At 40.7% G+C, this 15,489-nt stretch overlaps 1 protein-coding gene across 7 annotated transcripts in view; it reads left to right on the top strand.

Moving 5' to 3' along the window:
- Positions 1-15,489, top strand: part of FN1 (fibronectin 1) — a 222,038-nt gene that overhangs the window by 64,724 nt on the left and 141,825 nt on the right. For 6 of the 7 annotated variants that reach the window (XM_070933190.1, XM_070933183.1, XM_070933184.1 and 3 more), the window contains exon 13: positions 8,461-8,598. The exons of the other annotated variant lie outside the window; for it this stretch is intronic. In XM_070933190.1, the coding sequence (XP_070789291.1) occupies positions 8,461-8,598 (138 nt within the window). The remainder of the gene's footprint in view (positions 1-8,460; positions 8,599-15,489) is intronic. 7 annotated transcript variants of the gene reach the window in all.

The raw sequence follows: 15,489 nt of genomic DNA on the forward strand, positions 1-15,489 counted from the left end.
ATCTCTTCCTCTGAGATTTTTTCTTGAGAATAGATTTTTTTATAGTATTTTTGAATTATCTTCTTCTTTTCCTCGTTTCTGTAACATATTTTCCCCTCTTCATCTTGTAAATATTTTATCATCTTTTTCGCCTTCTCTTTTTTCAATTTATATGCTAACCACCTTCCTGGTTTATTTGCATTTTCAAAAAAAATTCTGTTTAGTTGCTCTTAATTTGTTTGCTAATTGTTCCTGCTCATTTAAGTTTATTTCATGTTTTTTCACTTCCATCAGCTTCTTAATTTTTTTATTTTGTATATCTTTTTGTAATTCTTTTTTAATTTCTTATATTCCTCTTCCAATCTTATCTGTTTTTGTCTTTTTATTCTTTTTTCCCAAATAAGTTATTGCCAGACCTCTAATATAAGCTTTCATAGTGCCCCATACAATCTGAAGTGATATGTCCTCTTTTTTACTTACTTTAAAGAAAAACTTTAATTCTTTTTCCATAAGCTGTTGAAAGTCTTTTTCATTTAATATTGTTGCATTTAAAGTCCATCTTGTCCTTTTCTTTTGGCCTTTCCATTTTATTATCATTGGGTTATGATCTGCCCAGATATTTGAGTCAATATTTGCTTCTTGAATATTATCCATAAGTTCTGTTGACATCCATATCATATCTAACCTCGATCATGATAAGTGTCTATTTGAATAAAAAGTATATTGCCTTTGTTTCAAATGCTTTTGTCTCCATACATCTTGAATACTCAATTCTTCCATCATTGTAAAAAAAGATCTTGGCAGTATTCTTCTAGCCTTTTCTAGTCTTCGTTGTTTTATAATCCAAGTCCACCTCTACTATGGCATTAAAATCACCCATTATACATACATATTCATAATCCAGTTCTAATATTTTTTTATCTAATCTTTGATAAAATTCTTCTTGTTTTTCATTTGGTGCATATACTGCAATGTGTAATATTTGTTTTAAATTCATTTTTATTTCCACCATCAAAATCGTACCTTCATCATCTTCAAAACATAATTTTGGTTCTAATTTTTCTTTGATATACAGTACCACACCTCTTTTACTCTGTTGTATCAGTGATGTAAATAAAACTCCTAGTTTTGGATATTGTAACAATTTCACATGTTGTCTTCTAATATGTACTTCTTGTAAACATATAATGTCCATTTTCAAACTGTTAAATTTACTTAAGGTTCTATTCCTTTTTATTGCCGCATTTAGTCCATTTACATTCAGTGATATTGCTCTTATTTCTTCTTCCGTGTTTTACTTGTTACTAGTTTTTGATTTTATCGCCCTTGTCTCTCTTTGTTCCATTGGGTCTTTTGCTCTTGCCCCCGCTCTTTCTTCTTTTGTTTTTTCATCTTTGTCTTTCTCCTCATCTCTCTGTTTTGTTTTACCTACTGCACCCTGATCTTCCTCTAACGGTCCACAAAATTGTTGATAAAACAACTTTACTTTTTCAATAGAATCAAGTTTATGTCTTTGTTCTTGCCATGTCACAATAATTCCTTCAGGTATTAACCATCTGAAACTCACTCCTTTAAATATTAAAGATTTTGTTAAAAATTGATATTCTCTCCTCAGATCTCTGACTCTTCTGAGTATTTGTCGTAAAACCACAAGTTCTTTACCTTTATATTTCAATGGTGTAATTCTTGCTGCTTGTAAAATCTCTCCTTTCACCGTCTATCTGTATATACACTGCATATTTTGTATATACTCTGAACGCTTCATCAATCTCATTTAAAATCTTTTCCTTGGGTTGTTCCAAAACTTCATGCAGCATCTCATTGATTAGCTGCATGAAAACTGTGGGGGCTCCCTGTAGTCTGAACGGCATCACTTCAAACTGGAAACTGCCTAGTGGGTAGTTGAAGGCTTCATCTCCCTCTTTGATTCGACCTGATAGTAGGCCTCCCCTAAGTCCAATTTGGTGGTTTGGCATGTCCTTCATCAAGGGCAAGGGGTAGGTGTTCTCCATGCACACCGTGTTAATTCCTTTAAAATCAATGCAAAGCCTCATCGACTCGTCTTTTTCTCTTTGAAAAGCACTGGGATGGCCACCCTAGATTTGGCGGGCTGAATGAACCCTCTCACAAGGTTGGTGTCTATGTACTTTCTCAGCTCATCCATCTCCCTGGGGTCATGGAATACATTTTCGGCTTGGGTAGCTTGGCTCCGGGTACAAACTCTATTGCACAATTGGTGGGTCGGTGGGGTGTGTGTGTGTAAGTTGTTGCATTTGTGCTCTGGACAGCAGCCCCGCATGTGTGGGGAGCTTCTTGATTTGTTTTTTAGGAGAGTCGGGTAAGTGTCAGGGTTCCAAGTAACAATGGAATCAAAACTCCAAGGCAGGCATCTTCCTCAAAGTATAGATTTATTAGGTATGTCATATTGGCACATCTGGGGAAACCTGACTCTAAACTCCCCTCGGTTTTCCCCTAGTCAAAAGTAAAGTTTTCTTTCCTCTTCCCATGCAGTTCATCACATGGTCCAATCAGGTCACAGTCCAAGGGTCACTTGGTCTCAGATCCCACCTTGCACCTGGTAGGAAAGTGCTTGTTCTCAGAGGAAAGAATTTTATTTTGGCTACAATCCCCCAGCTATCTCTACCTCCCCCCCTCCCGTTCCCACAGCTTGATTCATCCCCGCTGTGGCAGACCTGAAGGTTGAGGGGGAAAATGGCTCTAGGGCTGACAGGGTCCTTGAACTGTTGGCGAAGGGCTGCCATAAAGTGGTCATAGCTCCACAGTTGGGGGATGTTGTCATTGCGGAGGGAAACCATCCACTTAGCTGCTTCACCCTCTAGAGCCATGGTGACCCATCTTATTTGGGCTTCTCCCATCTCCAGTTCGGCCCCATACTCCTACGTGTAGTTCCAGACTTGCACCAGGAAGATCCCCAGTTGTTCAAGGTCTCCCCCCATATTTCACCCCCAAGGCTGGGACCTCTGGGGCCCAGTGCCTTTGAGGGGCAGTCCCCACAGGCAGAGTGGCTTGTGCAGCAGTCACTGCCAGGGGTGGCATTGCTTGTGCTGGCGCCAGTTCATGTAGGTCAGGTGTGACCCACACCGTAATAGTTTCATTCCTGGCCTGGCCTGGGGTGACACAGGAACCTTGGGTAGCCATGTGTGTGAGAGTTTCTTGGGCTCTTTGACTCCCCCTGTTGTATCAGGAACAAGGCCTGATTCAGCATGGCTTCCTCTGGGCTTACATTCGGGGGGGGGGGTTCCTTCCCTGTGCCCCACACCCCTTACCCATCTGAGCCTGATAGACTTCTCATTGAAGTCCAGCTCCTCTTGCTATTCTGCCTCATCTAGAGCACGGTGTGGTCTAGTGTGTCTAGTGTCACTCGTTGTGCCCGCGTGACACCCCTCCTGCGCGACCTGCACTGGCTCCCAGTGGTCTTTTTTTTTCTCCCCATTATCCTTCTACATATTTAAACTGGAGCAAAAAATCACATTGAAACTTTGTTATATAATATGAAAGGGTTTTTGATGAGGAAATATTCATTTGATCAGTGTGTTCTTTTTTTTTTTTTTATAAATCTGATGATTGCTGTATTTTTAAATTTTTTTAAAATACAAATAATACATAGTACATATACATCTAAATACAAAAAAAGGGAAAAAAATATTACAGTGCACCCCTACCCCCCAGAGATCATTTCCCCCCCTTATACTTCTTCGTCAATGTTAAGGATATTCTTGGCTCATAACCGATGTTGTGGGTTATTGAGCAGAGTACCCTTTGAATAAACGCATGAAAAGCGACTGGGAGTGGTTGTGAACAATCACAGTTAACATACAAACACACTGAGTTGTTGTAGTCTTTTACTTTTAGAAAAAAGTAAAGCAAATTCCAAAAACAACCCAAGTGATACACAGATAAGACGAGAGTTAAAAGATCAATCCAGGGATATTTCAAGTACAAAGTCTTCTTACCAGTTGTAGTCATACACAATAAAACAGTTCTTGAGTTTCAAATAGGAACAAGTTCAATATAAAAACATTCAATAAATAGTAGAAAGCAACATGTAGCTATGATCAAACAGTGATCATGCAGAGAGATCAGAAAGAAGACATCAAGTAAGCAGGTAAAATGGTGTAGTATCCACACAAGCCATGATCCTGACTTCCCTTAAGTACATTGGCTACAGAGCTTAGCCAATCAGGATACAGGATGATGCAATACAGTCTTAAAGCAATATAATACCTTTCTGACTGCAAACATACATTGTTGGTTTATATATTTCCTGACCAACTAGTTAGACAAATAACCATTTCCTAACAGTCTATAACAACTAAAAGATACACAATATATTCCAATTATGCCCTTATCCCCTTCAAAACAATATATATTCTTGAGTACGCACACGACTCGGCCAAGGACCTGGTAGCTGCCTGGGATCGGGCGGCTTCAAAACAATATATATTCTTGAGTACGCACACGACTCGGCCGAGGACCTGGTAGCTGCCTGGGATCGGGCGGCTGGTGGGGCCTTGGATCGAATCGTGCCTTTGCGGCCTCTGACCCGGTGTCGATCCCTCGCGGCTCCTTGGTTTACCGAGGAGCTGAGGGAGATGAAACGCCGGAAAAGATGCCTAGAGAGCGGTTGGAGGGCCAGTCTCGCTGAATCTGACCGAACACTGGTAAGGTCGCATATTAAGACCTACCTAGTGGCGATAAAGACGGCAAAGTTTAACTACTTTTCCGCCTCTATTGCATCATCAGGGAATCGTCCGGCCGCCCTGTTCAGGGTAACCCGCTCCCTGCTCCATCCGGGAGCGCGGGAGGATCCCTTGGAAGGCAGGGCGGAGGATTTCGGACAATACCTGTATGACAAAATCGCTCAGATCCGGGGGGATTTGGACTCTGACTGGGTAGATCAGGGCAGGGTGACGAGGAATAGTCTTGAGAATGTTACCTGGGAGGAGTTTGATGCTGTGACTCCGGATGATGTGGACAGGATTTTGGGGAGACTTAGTGCGGCCACATGTTTACTGGACCCGTGTCCCTCCTGGTTGGTACTGGCCTCCCGGGAGGTTACACGAGGCTGGCTCCAGGGTGTTATCAACGCTTCGTTGAGTGAGGGTCACTTCCCCGCCGCCTTGAAAGAAGCGGTGGTGAGGCCTCTCCTCAAGAAGCCGTCCCTGGATCCGGCAATATTGGCCAACTATCGTCCTGTCTCCAACCTTCGCTTCCTGGCGAAGGTTGTTGAGAGTGTGGTCGCGCGACAGTTTCCACAATTCTTGGAGGAAATATCCTATCTAGATCCGTTCCAGTCGGGTTTCAGGCCTGGACACAGCATGGAAACGGCATTGGTCGCGTTGGTTGATGATCTCTGGAGGGCTCGGGACAGGGGTTGTTCCTCTGTTCTGGTCCTGTTAGACCTCTCAGCGGCTTTTGATACTATCGACCATGGTATCATGCTGCACCGGTTGGAAGAGTTGGGGATGGGGGGCACCGTATTACGGTGGTTCTCCTTTCTCTCCGACCGGTCGCAGTTCGTGTTGGCAGGGGGGCAGAGGTCGACCTCAAGGCCTCTTATATGTGGAGTGCCTCAGGGGTCGGTCCTCTCGCCCCTCCTGTTCAACATTTATGTGAAGCCGCTGGGCGAGATCATCCGTGGCTTTGGGGTGAGATACCACCAGTACGCTGATGACACCCAGCTGTACATCTCCACCCCAGGCCACCCCAACGATGCCCTTGAAGTGATGTCCCAGTGCCTGGAGGCTGTGCGGATCTGGATGGGGAGGAACAGGCTCAGGCTCAACCCTTCCAAGACTGAGTGGCTGTGGCTCCCGGCATCCCGATATAGTCAGTTGACTCCATCACTGACTATTGGGGGCGAGTCGTTGGCCCCCACAGAGAGGGCTCGCAATCTGGGAGTCCTCCTGGATAGGCAGCTGTCCTTGGAGGAACATCTGACGGCTGTAACCAGGGGGACCTTTTGTCAGGTTCGCCTGATCCGCCAGTTGCGGCCCTTTCTTGATCGGGATTCCCTGTGCACAGTCACTCATGCCCTCGTCACCTCTCGCCTTGACTACTGCAATGCTCTCTACATGGGGCTCCCCTTGAGGAGCACCCGGAGGCTCCAACTGGTCCAGAATGCAGCAGCGCGGGTAGTGACGGGAGCAGCCTGGCGCTCCCATGTAACACCGCTCCTGCGCGAGCTGCACTGGCTCCCGGTGGTCTTCCGGGTGCGCTTCAAGGTGTTGGTTATCACCTTTAAAGCGCTCCATGGCATAGGGCCTAGCTATCTTCGAGACCGCCTGCTGCCACCGACGATCTCCCATCGACCCGTGCGCTCCCACAGAGAGGGCCTCCTCGGGGTGCCATCAGCCAAACAGTGCAGGCTGGTGACCCCCAGGGGGAGGGCCTTCTCTGTGGGGGCACCTACCCTCTGGAATCAATTGCCTCCAGAGATAAGGAGAATCCAAGACCTCGGTGCCTTCCGCCGTGCCCTTAAAACTTTCCTTTTCCAGCAAGCCGGGCTGGCCTAATTTTTTAAGTGTTTTTAAGTGTTTTGTTTATTGTTTTTAATTAATGGGGCCAAATTTATATATGTATATTTTAACTGTATTTTAATATTTGTACTTGATGTTTTTACTTGGCTGTTCACCGCCCTGAGTCCTCAGGGAGAAGGGCGGTATACAAATTCAAAATAAAATAAAAAATAAATAAAAATATTCCCTTTGCCTTCCACCGACACTGATTTTATAAAATCCCCCCATATTTCATTATAATTTTTCGCTTTGATCATCCCTTTTTTAAATTTAATTTCTATTGTTAATTTATCCTTTGTTGCCATACTCCAAATTTCATTATACACTCATTTCTTTGAATATCCCAATTTCTCCCCCAATATGTAGCCATCACTAATCTAGCTGCCATTATCAAATTTACAATCAATTCCTTTTTTGTTTCATTTATATCCCATTTTTCCACCGGCAACAGTAATGCAATTCTCAGTGACATGTCTAAATTTACATTCAAAAGTGCTCTAATTTCCATGTCCCATATTTTTTGTGTACTATCACAGTCGTACTACATATGGTTCCAACCTCTTTCTTGCACCTCCAACAAGTATTTGTATATTTACCATCTATATGATTTAATTTACGTGGTGTTAGGTACCACCTACATATCACTTTATATCCATTTTCCTTAACTCTGACATATTCTTATATACTCTTCTTTTCCAAATATTTTTCCAATCATTATCATTTATTTCTCCTAAATCTAATTTCCAAATTAATTTTAAATCTTTTGCCTGCTTTTCCAATTCAGTTAATATTCTACATATTTTCCCAATTCTTCCTTTACCTATATATTCTTCATTCACCTCACATTCTTTTATAATCATTTCAAATTTTGTTAACTGTCTATCTTTCTCCTTGAATCTTTCTTCCACTTTTATCCATTTCTCTAATTATATTAAAGTCAACCAATTTAATTTAATATCTGCTAAAACGTTCTTTAGTTGTGTTATATTCTTTATCTTGTTCTTTCAGTCTTCCCATTTTAAATATCTGATTTTCTTTTAGTTTACTAATCCATTCTTTCAATTCAATCCTAGGGAATTTCTCCATTTGTACCACAGGTGTTAAAAGAGAAATTTCTGGCATTAGCCGGTATCTCAATTTATTCCATAATTCTATCAATTTTTTTAAAAAGGGATTTTGAATCCTCCTAGCAATTTTTTAAATATTCTTTTTAAACCAATATGTTTCTATAGGATCACCTATTTCCCTCAATTCTTTCAAGTCTATATCCCTCCATATTAAATCTCTAATTACTACTATAATATCTGGGACCATCTTTAATTGATTTGCTACCCAATAATTTCTATTATTTGGAAGACCTAGCCCACCCTTTTTTAATGGTTCATGCCATAATGCTTTACTTATTCTTGCTCTCTTACCTCCCTTACAATACACTTCCAGCAACCTCTGTATTTGCTTTAATTCTTGATCCGAAAATTTAATTGGGATCATCCAAAACAAAAAATTAATTTATTGTAAAACTTTCATTTTTATCATTGCAATTCTTCCAAACCATAATAATTTTACTTTCTCATATTTATCTATTTTATCTTTTATATCTTTCTTTAACTTTTCATAATTTATTTTCTTTAACTCTTGAATATTTTTTGGGATGTCAATACCTAAATTTTTAATACTATCTACTATTTTTAATTTATATTTTCCTTTCAATACCTCCACTTCTTCTTTACTATGGTTATATATATGATCAGTGTGTTCTCTTCAAGTCAGAAAATAGAGTAACTCCCACAATATTTTATTTCAATCAGTTCAAAAGTAACTGATTGGGATCAAATTTGTATGGAAATTTCAGCAGCCATCCAAAAACCTGTTTATTCTCTAAGGCAGCAGAATTTCCCCCTTGTAATAGGCCTGAAATAACTGTTTGGTGTTCTGTTTTTAGACCAGTGTCAAGATTCGGAAAGCCAGACCTTTTACCAGATTGGGGACTCATGGGAGAAGCATGCTCATGGAGTGAGATATCAGTGTTACTGTTATGGCCGGGGTATTGGAGAATGGCATTGCCAGCCTTTGAACACAGGTAAGAATCCAAATCTATGAATCAGGGAGACCACATGACTTGTTTTCACACGACTTATGGTATGCTTTCTAAGTACATTATAATAACTTATAAATAACCATTTTAAGTAGAGAAAAAAAATTCAGAAGTCATTGAATCAAACAAAGATCCTATAATTATATCATTGGCTGTGCTAATCAGACACATGACCACTCCTTTTGAAATAAGTAATGTTATACAAAGTACAGAAAAGAAATAAGAAATGGTCAAAGATCTTGATGTTTCCACTGTGTCCATATCCCTGTGTTCTTTAAAATTCTCATGCTTTTGTTTTTGATGAACTCTATATTTTTTCCTCTCTTCCCTTGCCTTTTGATATATTTACTGTACTTCAAATATTTGTTTTGCAGTTTGAGCCTCTTTCATTCTCCTTATGTGGCCTAACCAGCTCAATGTAACTTATGGTCACTCTCTTTTGTACTTAGTCCACATTCATTTAGCATTCTTGAATTAATTCTTGAATTAATTCAATTTAATTAATCTTTCTTGATCATTTTTCAGGCATTTATGCACACTGATGCCAATCACACTGAACTATTATTTCTCTTCTGGCACATACAACTCTGACTTCTATTTAACAAAGTGGGCAGAAACACACTCATTTCCACTTCTTTCTATAAATATACCATCACGTAGTACTGATACTTTTTGCATCATTTGCAAATTTCTCCATCCATTTCCCCATCTTTAGTAACTTGCAATTGTTTCTTATCAGACACAACTGCTTTGACTTTTGATACATTAATTTTCAGACTATCCTCCTTATTACATCTAAACTTTGCTGCAGATCATTTAGGTTCTCAACCAACAATAGCATAGCGTCAGTAGCACTACTATATTTATCCATAAATATATTAAACAAACAAGAGGACATCACATGTTCTTGTCTCACTTCCTGATCAATTTTGAATCAGTGTTGAACTGTTCACACTTGCTTTACTTCCCTCCTATATTGTTTTAATTACATTTAACAATCAACCTTTGAACTTCATATTCATCCAGAATGTTCTGTAATTCAAACCTATCATGCTTTCTCTGAATTAACAAATGTAAAATACATTCTGTTTTGCACAGTCAGTAGGTTTCTCAGTGATCTGAAAAGCAAAACTCAAATCTTTGTTCTACTTCCCTAGTGTTGCTTGTTATCAAATCTCATACCCTCTCAGTCAGAATTCTGCCAGAAATCTTCCCAGGCACATTTACCAAGCCAATCCCCTGTAGTTTTACATTAATTTTTCTACCTTTCTGTTTGCAGAAAGGGGAACGGTAATAACATTCTTCTAATCCTCAGGTACAGATGCAATCTTCATACACATAAGTTGAACAACCAGTCAATGAATAAACTTCACTCATAATTGACATACCGTATTTTCTGGCGTATAAGACGACTGGGCGTATAAGACGACCCCCTACTTTTCCTGTTAAAATATAGGGTTTGGGCTATACTCGCTGTATAAGACTACCCCTCTTCCAACGCACACCAAATAAAAATTAAAAAACATCAGATTTGATTTCAATATGGTAATTTTAATTCAAAAGCTTATGACATGCAGGTACTTAGCAGGAAAACTGTCACTTATAAACATAAGGCTGTTTGTCATCAAACATGTAAACATAAAACAGTGCAATTGGATTAAACTTTTCCTAATTCACTCTAAAGCTGAAAGGAAGGATAAGACAATAAACCCATGGGAGCTGCCATGCTGTTTGTTTTCTAAGCTGTCAACCAAACTGGAACTGATGATGATAGGAGGAAGATAACAAACAATAGAGAGCCAGTGCCGGGCAAGTCCTTGGCGAGTCAGCAACGCCCATCATAACTGCAAGCTATTTTTACAGGTTTTGCTGGCGTGACAGTTTCCCTTTAAAAGCCTTCAAAATCCTCCTGTTCGTCATCTGATATCATAAGTACATCAATGACATCTTGTGATACATTTATAAGGCAGTCATCATATGGATCTAATTCCGTATCAGATGGTGTGGTCTCTCAGCTTCGGCTTCCTCTTCATCTTGCCACAAGTAGTCGTCCTCCATACCATCTAATGAATTTGATATGCCACACTTCTTGAAAGACTTGATTACTGTTTCTGCATCAATATCATTCCAGGCTTTTATGACAAACTTGCACAAAACATCCAACTGTGGAGCACGCATGTTTCCTCCTTTTGTGAATGACTTTTCACCGCTAACCATCCACTCATTCCACTGTTCTCAAATGCGATCTTTAAATGGCTTGTTTAGGCACACATCCAGGGGCTGTACCAACGATGTCAATCCTGCAGGAATAACTGCCGCATCTGTGTTTATTCTTGCAAGCCTTTGCTTGGTGCTGGGAGTTAAATGAGCCCTGAACATATCCCACACCAGTAGACTACGTTTTTGAATAAGTCCACCTGGTCGTCTGCTCCATACATTATCAAGCCATAGCTTTACCACTTCTTCATCCATCCAGCCTTTTTCATTCACATGTACAAAACAACCAACAGGGAACTTGAGTTTCGGCATTGTTTTTCTTTTAAAAATAATCATTGGTCTCAGTTTGGAGCCATCAGCTGTGCATGCTAGTACCACTGTAAAACTGGACTTCTCATGTCCTGTTGTTTTAATTAAAATTGTTTTTTCACCTTTTGGATGGACTGTTTTATTTCCAATCATATCAAAATTCATTGGAGTTTCATCCATATTTCCGATACTACTTAAAGCATAGTTTATTGTGCTGTTGTATTACGTATCGATGGAAACTATTTACTTTGGCATCAAGATCTGCAGGTAATTTTTGTGCAATTTTTGTCTTTTGCCTCAGTACCAAATTATGCCTTTCCAAGAATCTAGTACACCAGGATACAGTGGCCTTAAATCTGTTGCTGTGATCCGGGTTAGATTTGGCCCACTGAAGTGCAAACAAACGTATTTTATTTCGTGTCACTACATAACCGTTTTGGCAATGCTCATTCACCATGTCTGCTACATGTTTTTCGAGTTCTGGCCAATGTGGGGTGCCTCTTCTTAATGCACACTTACCCCTTGGCATACTCTTTAATGCTTTTACATTTGCTTTCCAGTCCCGAACCATCTTTTCTGTTACTCCATATTGTCTTGCAGCAGCACAGTTATTATGTTCCATGGCAAAGTTTACAACTTTAAGTTTAAAACTGGTTTCATATTTCTTTCTTCTTGCTGGTGGAGCCATGATGTGGTCTTGACTGTTAGCTATTTGTATACTGTACTGTATGTACTGTTGCTGTACTGTAGAGATACCTATGAGCCAGGCTGCACATCTGCCTGTCAAGGTAATGGGCTACGCTACGTGTAGTGGCAAGAGGGCTATTTTGTACCAGTTTTTTTTCCTTCACCCATGCAGCCTTGAGGAGATCGGCACAGCTTCATGAATCTGAGTTGCTGGCGCTGATTGATGACGCTACAGGAGCGCCGACAACATTGATAGGAAGCTGTGCCGATCTCGTCAAGGCTGCATGCCGCTGAATGCTGGAACCAGCTGGTTGCTGAGTGGAGCTTCACCCAGGCATCCAGGGGGATATTACTGACGCTCCGACTTCCCCAGCTGACCCCCAGTGATGGCGAGCCCCACCTGTCTGGGGAAGTCGGAGCGTCGGTAATATCCCCCTGGATGCCTGGGGGAAGCTCCGCTCAGCAACCAGCTGGTTCCATCATTGAGTGGCATGCAGGCTTGACGAGATCGGCACAGCTTCCCCTCAATGTTGTCGGCGCTCCCGTAGCGTCATCGGTCAGCGCCAGCAACTCAGATTCGGGTACCCGGCGTATAAGACGACCTCCGACTTTTGAGATGATTTTCCTGTGTTAAAAAATCGTCTTATACGCCGGAAAATACGGTAGTTTGACTCCAGTTTCATGCTTGCAGCTTCATCATTTTCAAAGATTTCCTAATCATTTATGACTTTTCATCAGATTTATCTTGGAGATTAACAATGAATTCACTTCAATTTGGCTTCTTGACATATTGTATACGTTCGACATAAATATTTAAAATATTTTTTTCTAATAGTCTCATTCCAAATCCTATCACATTTATTCAGTTCTCTCTGTTGGAGGTACCTTGTTTTGAGGATTTTTCACTCACTTCTAAAATACTGGCCTATCCTGCATTCAGAATTTCTCCTGACTTCTTATTCTCAGAAATTCTCTCAGTCTTTCATCATAAACAATCAATCATCCCTTTTCTGTATGTTTATGTTAATAAACCTATGCTTAAGCCATGCATCTGAAAAAAAGCAGACTGTTTTTGAAGCAGTTGCTCAACAGTTGCCACTCTAATTCAATCTTGGGTTGCCAAATGGCCCAATCAGTTTTTCTGTACTCTCTCATCTCATTCTCACCCATCCATTCTTGTTACCTAACAATAAGTTTTTTTAAAAAAATCTTCAATACATTCATTGAATTACTGAATTTTTCCCAGAACATATCTCTAGTTGATCTTCCAATATTACCATTGACTGGGACTTAATATGCAACTAATCTAAAGGAGATAATTCAATTTTTCAAGGCAAAAGCTTTTGAGTTCACTTGCAATTAGTAATTTGGCCATGATCTCATTATAAATGGGGCAGTGAAGGACATAATGGATAATGTCCTCTGCTTGACCAGCATCACAAGGTCATAGGCATTGTTCAACAGGGAGCTTACAGAATCTCCTTTGAAGTAAAGCTAAGGGCATGATCTATAGATTTCTACTTCCATGAGCATCCAGAACAATGTAGTTGGTACTAATTCACACATTTTGATAGATTTTAGACCTTTTATTAATTTCCCTATAAATGTTCATTAATTCCATTCCACAAAGTCAAGCTATCTACATTCTGTTTCATGGCACCCTTCCATTTCTCTTAGTTATATAGACACACAACTTATTGGCATACTTCTGTCTGTATCCCACCTATTAGGAATGCATATGTGTCAGCAATATGCTTGTGCTCTCATGTATCTAGTTCATACAAAGCTATTGAGAAATAGAGAAAGTTGAAGCAGAGAAAGTGCTATGGCAAGGCAAGACCCTGCATGGAAGATACTATTGATAGATAGCTGAGGGGAAATCCTACCAGTGACTGGAAAGAGCTGGACTAAAAGACAGCACTGAGGTACCAATCATAGCAGCAGAAGAACAGACACTAAGCACCAGATCCATAGAAGCAGAGATCTACCACAGTAGGTAGGGGTCTAGGACTTTTCAGCTTGAATTCTTCGCCTTGCCTGTTTTGCCTCAAGGTTTTCTCGTCTGGGTTATTAGCCACAAACTTTTCTCCATGGCTGGACCTCCCCCAGTCTTTCACCACGGCACAATGACCCCGGCCACTCCCTCCCAGGTGCTTCGCCGCAGCCCATATACAGAGGAGGTTTCATCCTAGGTTTTTCAATGCCTGGGACAGTTAGGGCCCAACAAATCAGCTAAAGGGGGGAAGGAAGGAAGGAACAGCCTTGGTTGAAATGGGAGGGAGAAGGCGGGAGAAGTGCCTATTTTTCGAGAGAAGGAAGAACCCTTTTCAGGCCAGATATCCAAATCAATAATTAATGACAATGAATAATCTACGGCATTGATTCTCACCCCCAAAAAGGGGGGAGATGTTGGCAAACTTCCCATTCAAGATTTAGAAAGGAAGAAAAGGAAATTGTAAAAGTGCTCCGTTCCCACCCCTGCCTGTTCCCCCAGTTCAAAGGGAAGCACTTCTGTTTTGTTTTTTGTTTTTTTGCAAGGGGAAAAGTTAGTTGCAATTAATTTCTTAACCAAAAGCAACAGATAGTAGCCTTCCTAAAGAGAACTTGGAGAGATTCACGCTTAGGAAAAATCCCTTTCAGATAAGGCAGCTATCAGAGATCTGATAGACACAAAGGATGGCTGCGTGTTGTGTTGAGGAAAAGTGTTAAGTGGCATATCACCAAGGTTATATCCTGCCTTGTTCAAAATATTTATAACTCTAGAATGAGAGGTTAGAAAAAAGTAATTATCATATTTGCGAATAATAAATATATGAGAGATAGAAATGCCTTAAGGGGGAATATCAAGATTCAAGAGCATCTTGAAAAATTGGGGAAATGGGCAGAAACAAGCACAATTAATTTCAACTGGAACAGAAGTAAAATCTTTCATTCATGTAGGAAAAAACAAAGATTTGGTTATAGCAAATAGTATGTTTGTGTGTGTGTGCGTGTGTGTGTGCGTACTCCTGAGCAGATTCAACGTGCTTAGCTTCTCCCTTCAACTCTAATTGGCAGGGGCCCCACAACACGGGACCTCCAGTCCCAGACTGGCCAACCCCACCTTGTGTAAGTTCTACAAAGCATGAGATGATTCTGCATCCTTTTTTATACCCACTATAGTCTTAGTTCTTAGTATTCTGATTACTCTAGTCATATAATCTAACTACATTGTAAAACTCAGTCATATATCCTAACTTAGATTTTATATCTTCCTGCAACAGTCAGATTCCTTTCTTGGCAGTGTTTATCTTTTGTTATATTTTCCAGAGCGCTGCGTCTCCACTCCATAGCCTGGTTTTATCCTCTTCTCTGACAGCAACTGAGAGAACTTAAAACAATTAAACACCCACTCTGTGCTCTAGCCACGCCCTCCTTACCCAACTTCTCCAGTCTTTCTTTCAGTTGCTGACAGACTGAGGTGAATTTTAGCTCTGTGCTCAGGTTAGGTAGTTCGTGTAGGTTTTTATTTATTTTTGATTAGCCTGTTTTCCTTGTTCGGTGGAGAGCGGAAAATTCGTCTTTAGCCTTCCCACCTGTCAGCTGTGATTGCCGGCTTCGCGCCTGGGCGATACAGGCCGTTCCGAGCTTCGCGCCCCCAGCGCGCTCAGCAGCCAGCTTCCG

This window comes from Pituophis catenifer, unplaced genomic scaffold, assembly GCF_029215685.1.
Source record: "Pituophis catenifer annectens isolate HBS135680 unplaced genomic scaffold, rPitCat1.0.hap2 SCAF_1, whole genome shotgun sequence".
Classification (NCBI taxonomy): Eukaryota; Metazoa; Chordata; class Lepidosauria; order Squamata; family Colubridae; genus Pituophis; species Pituophis catenifer.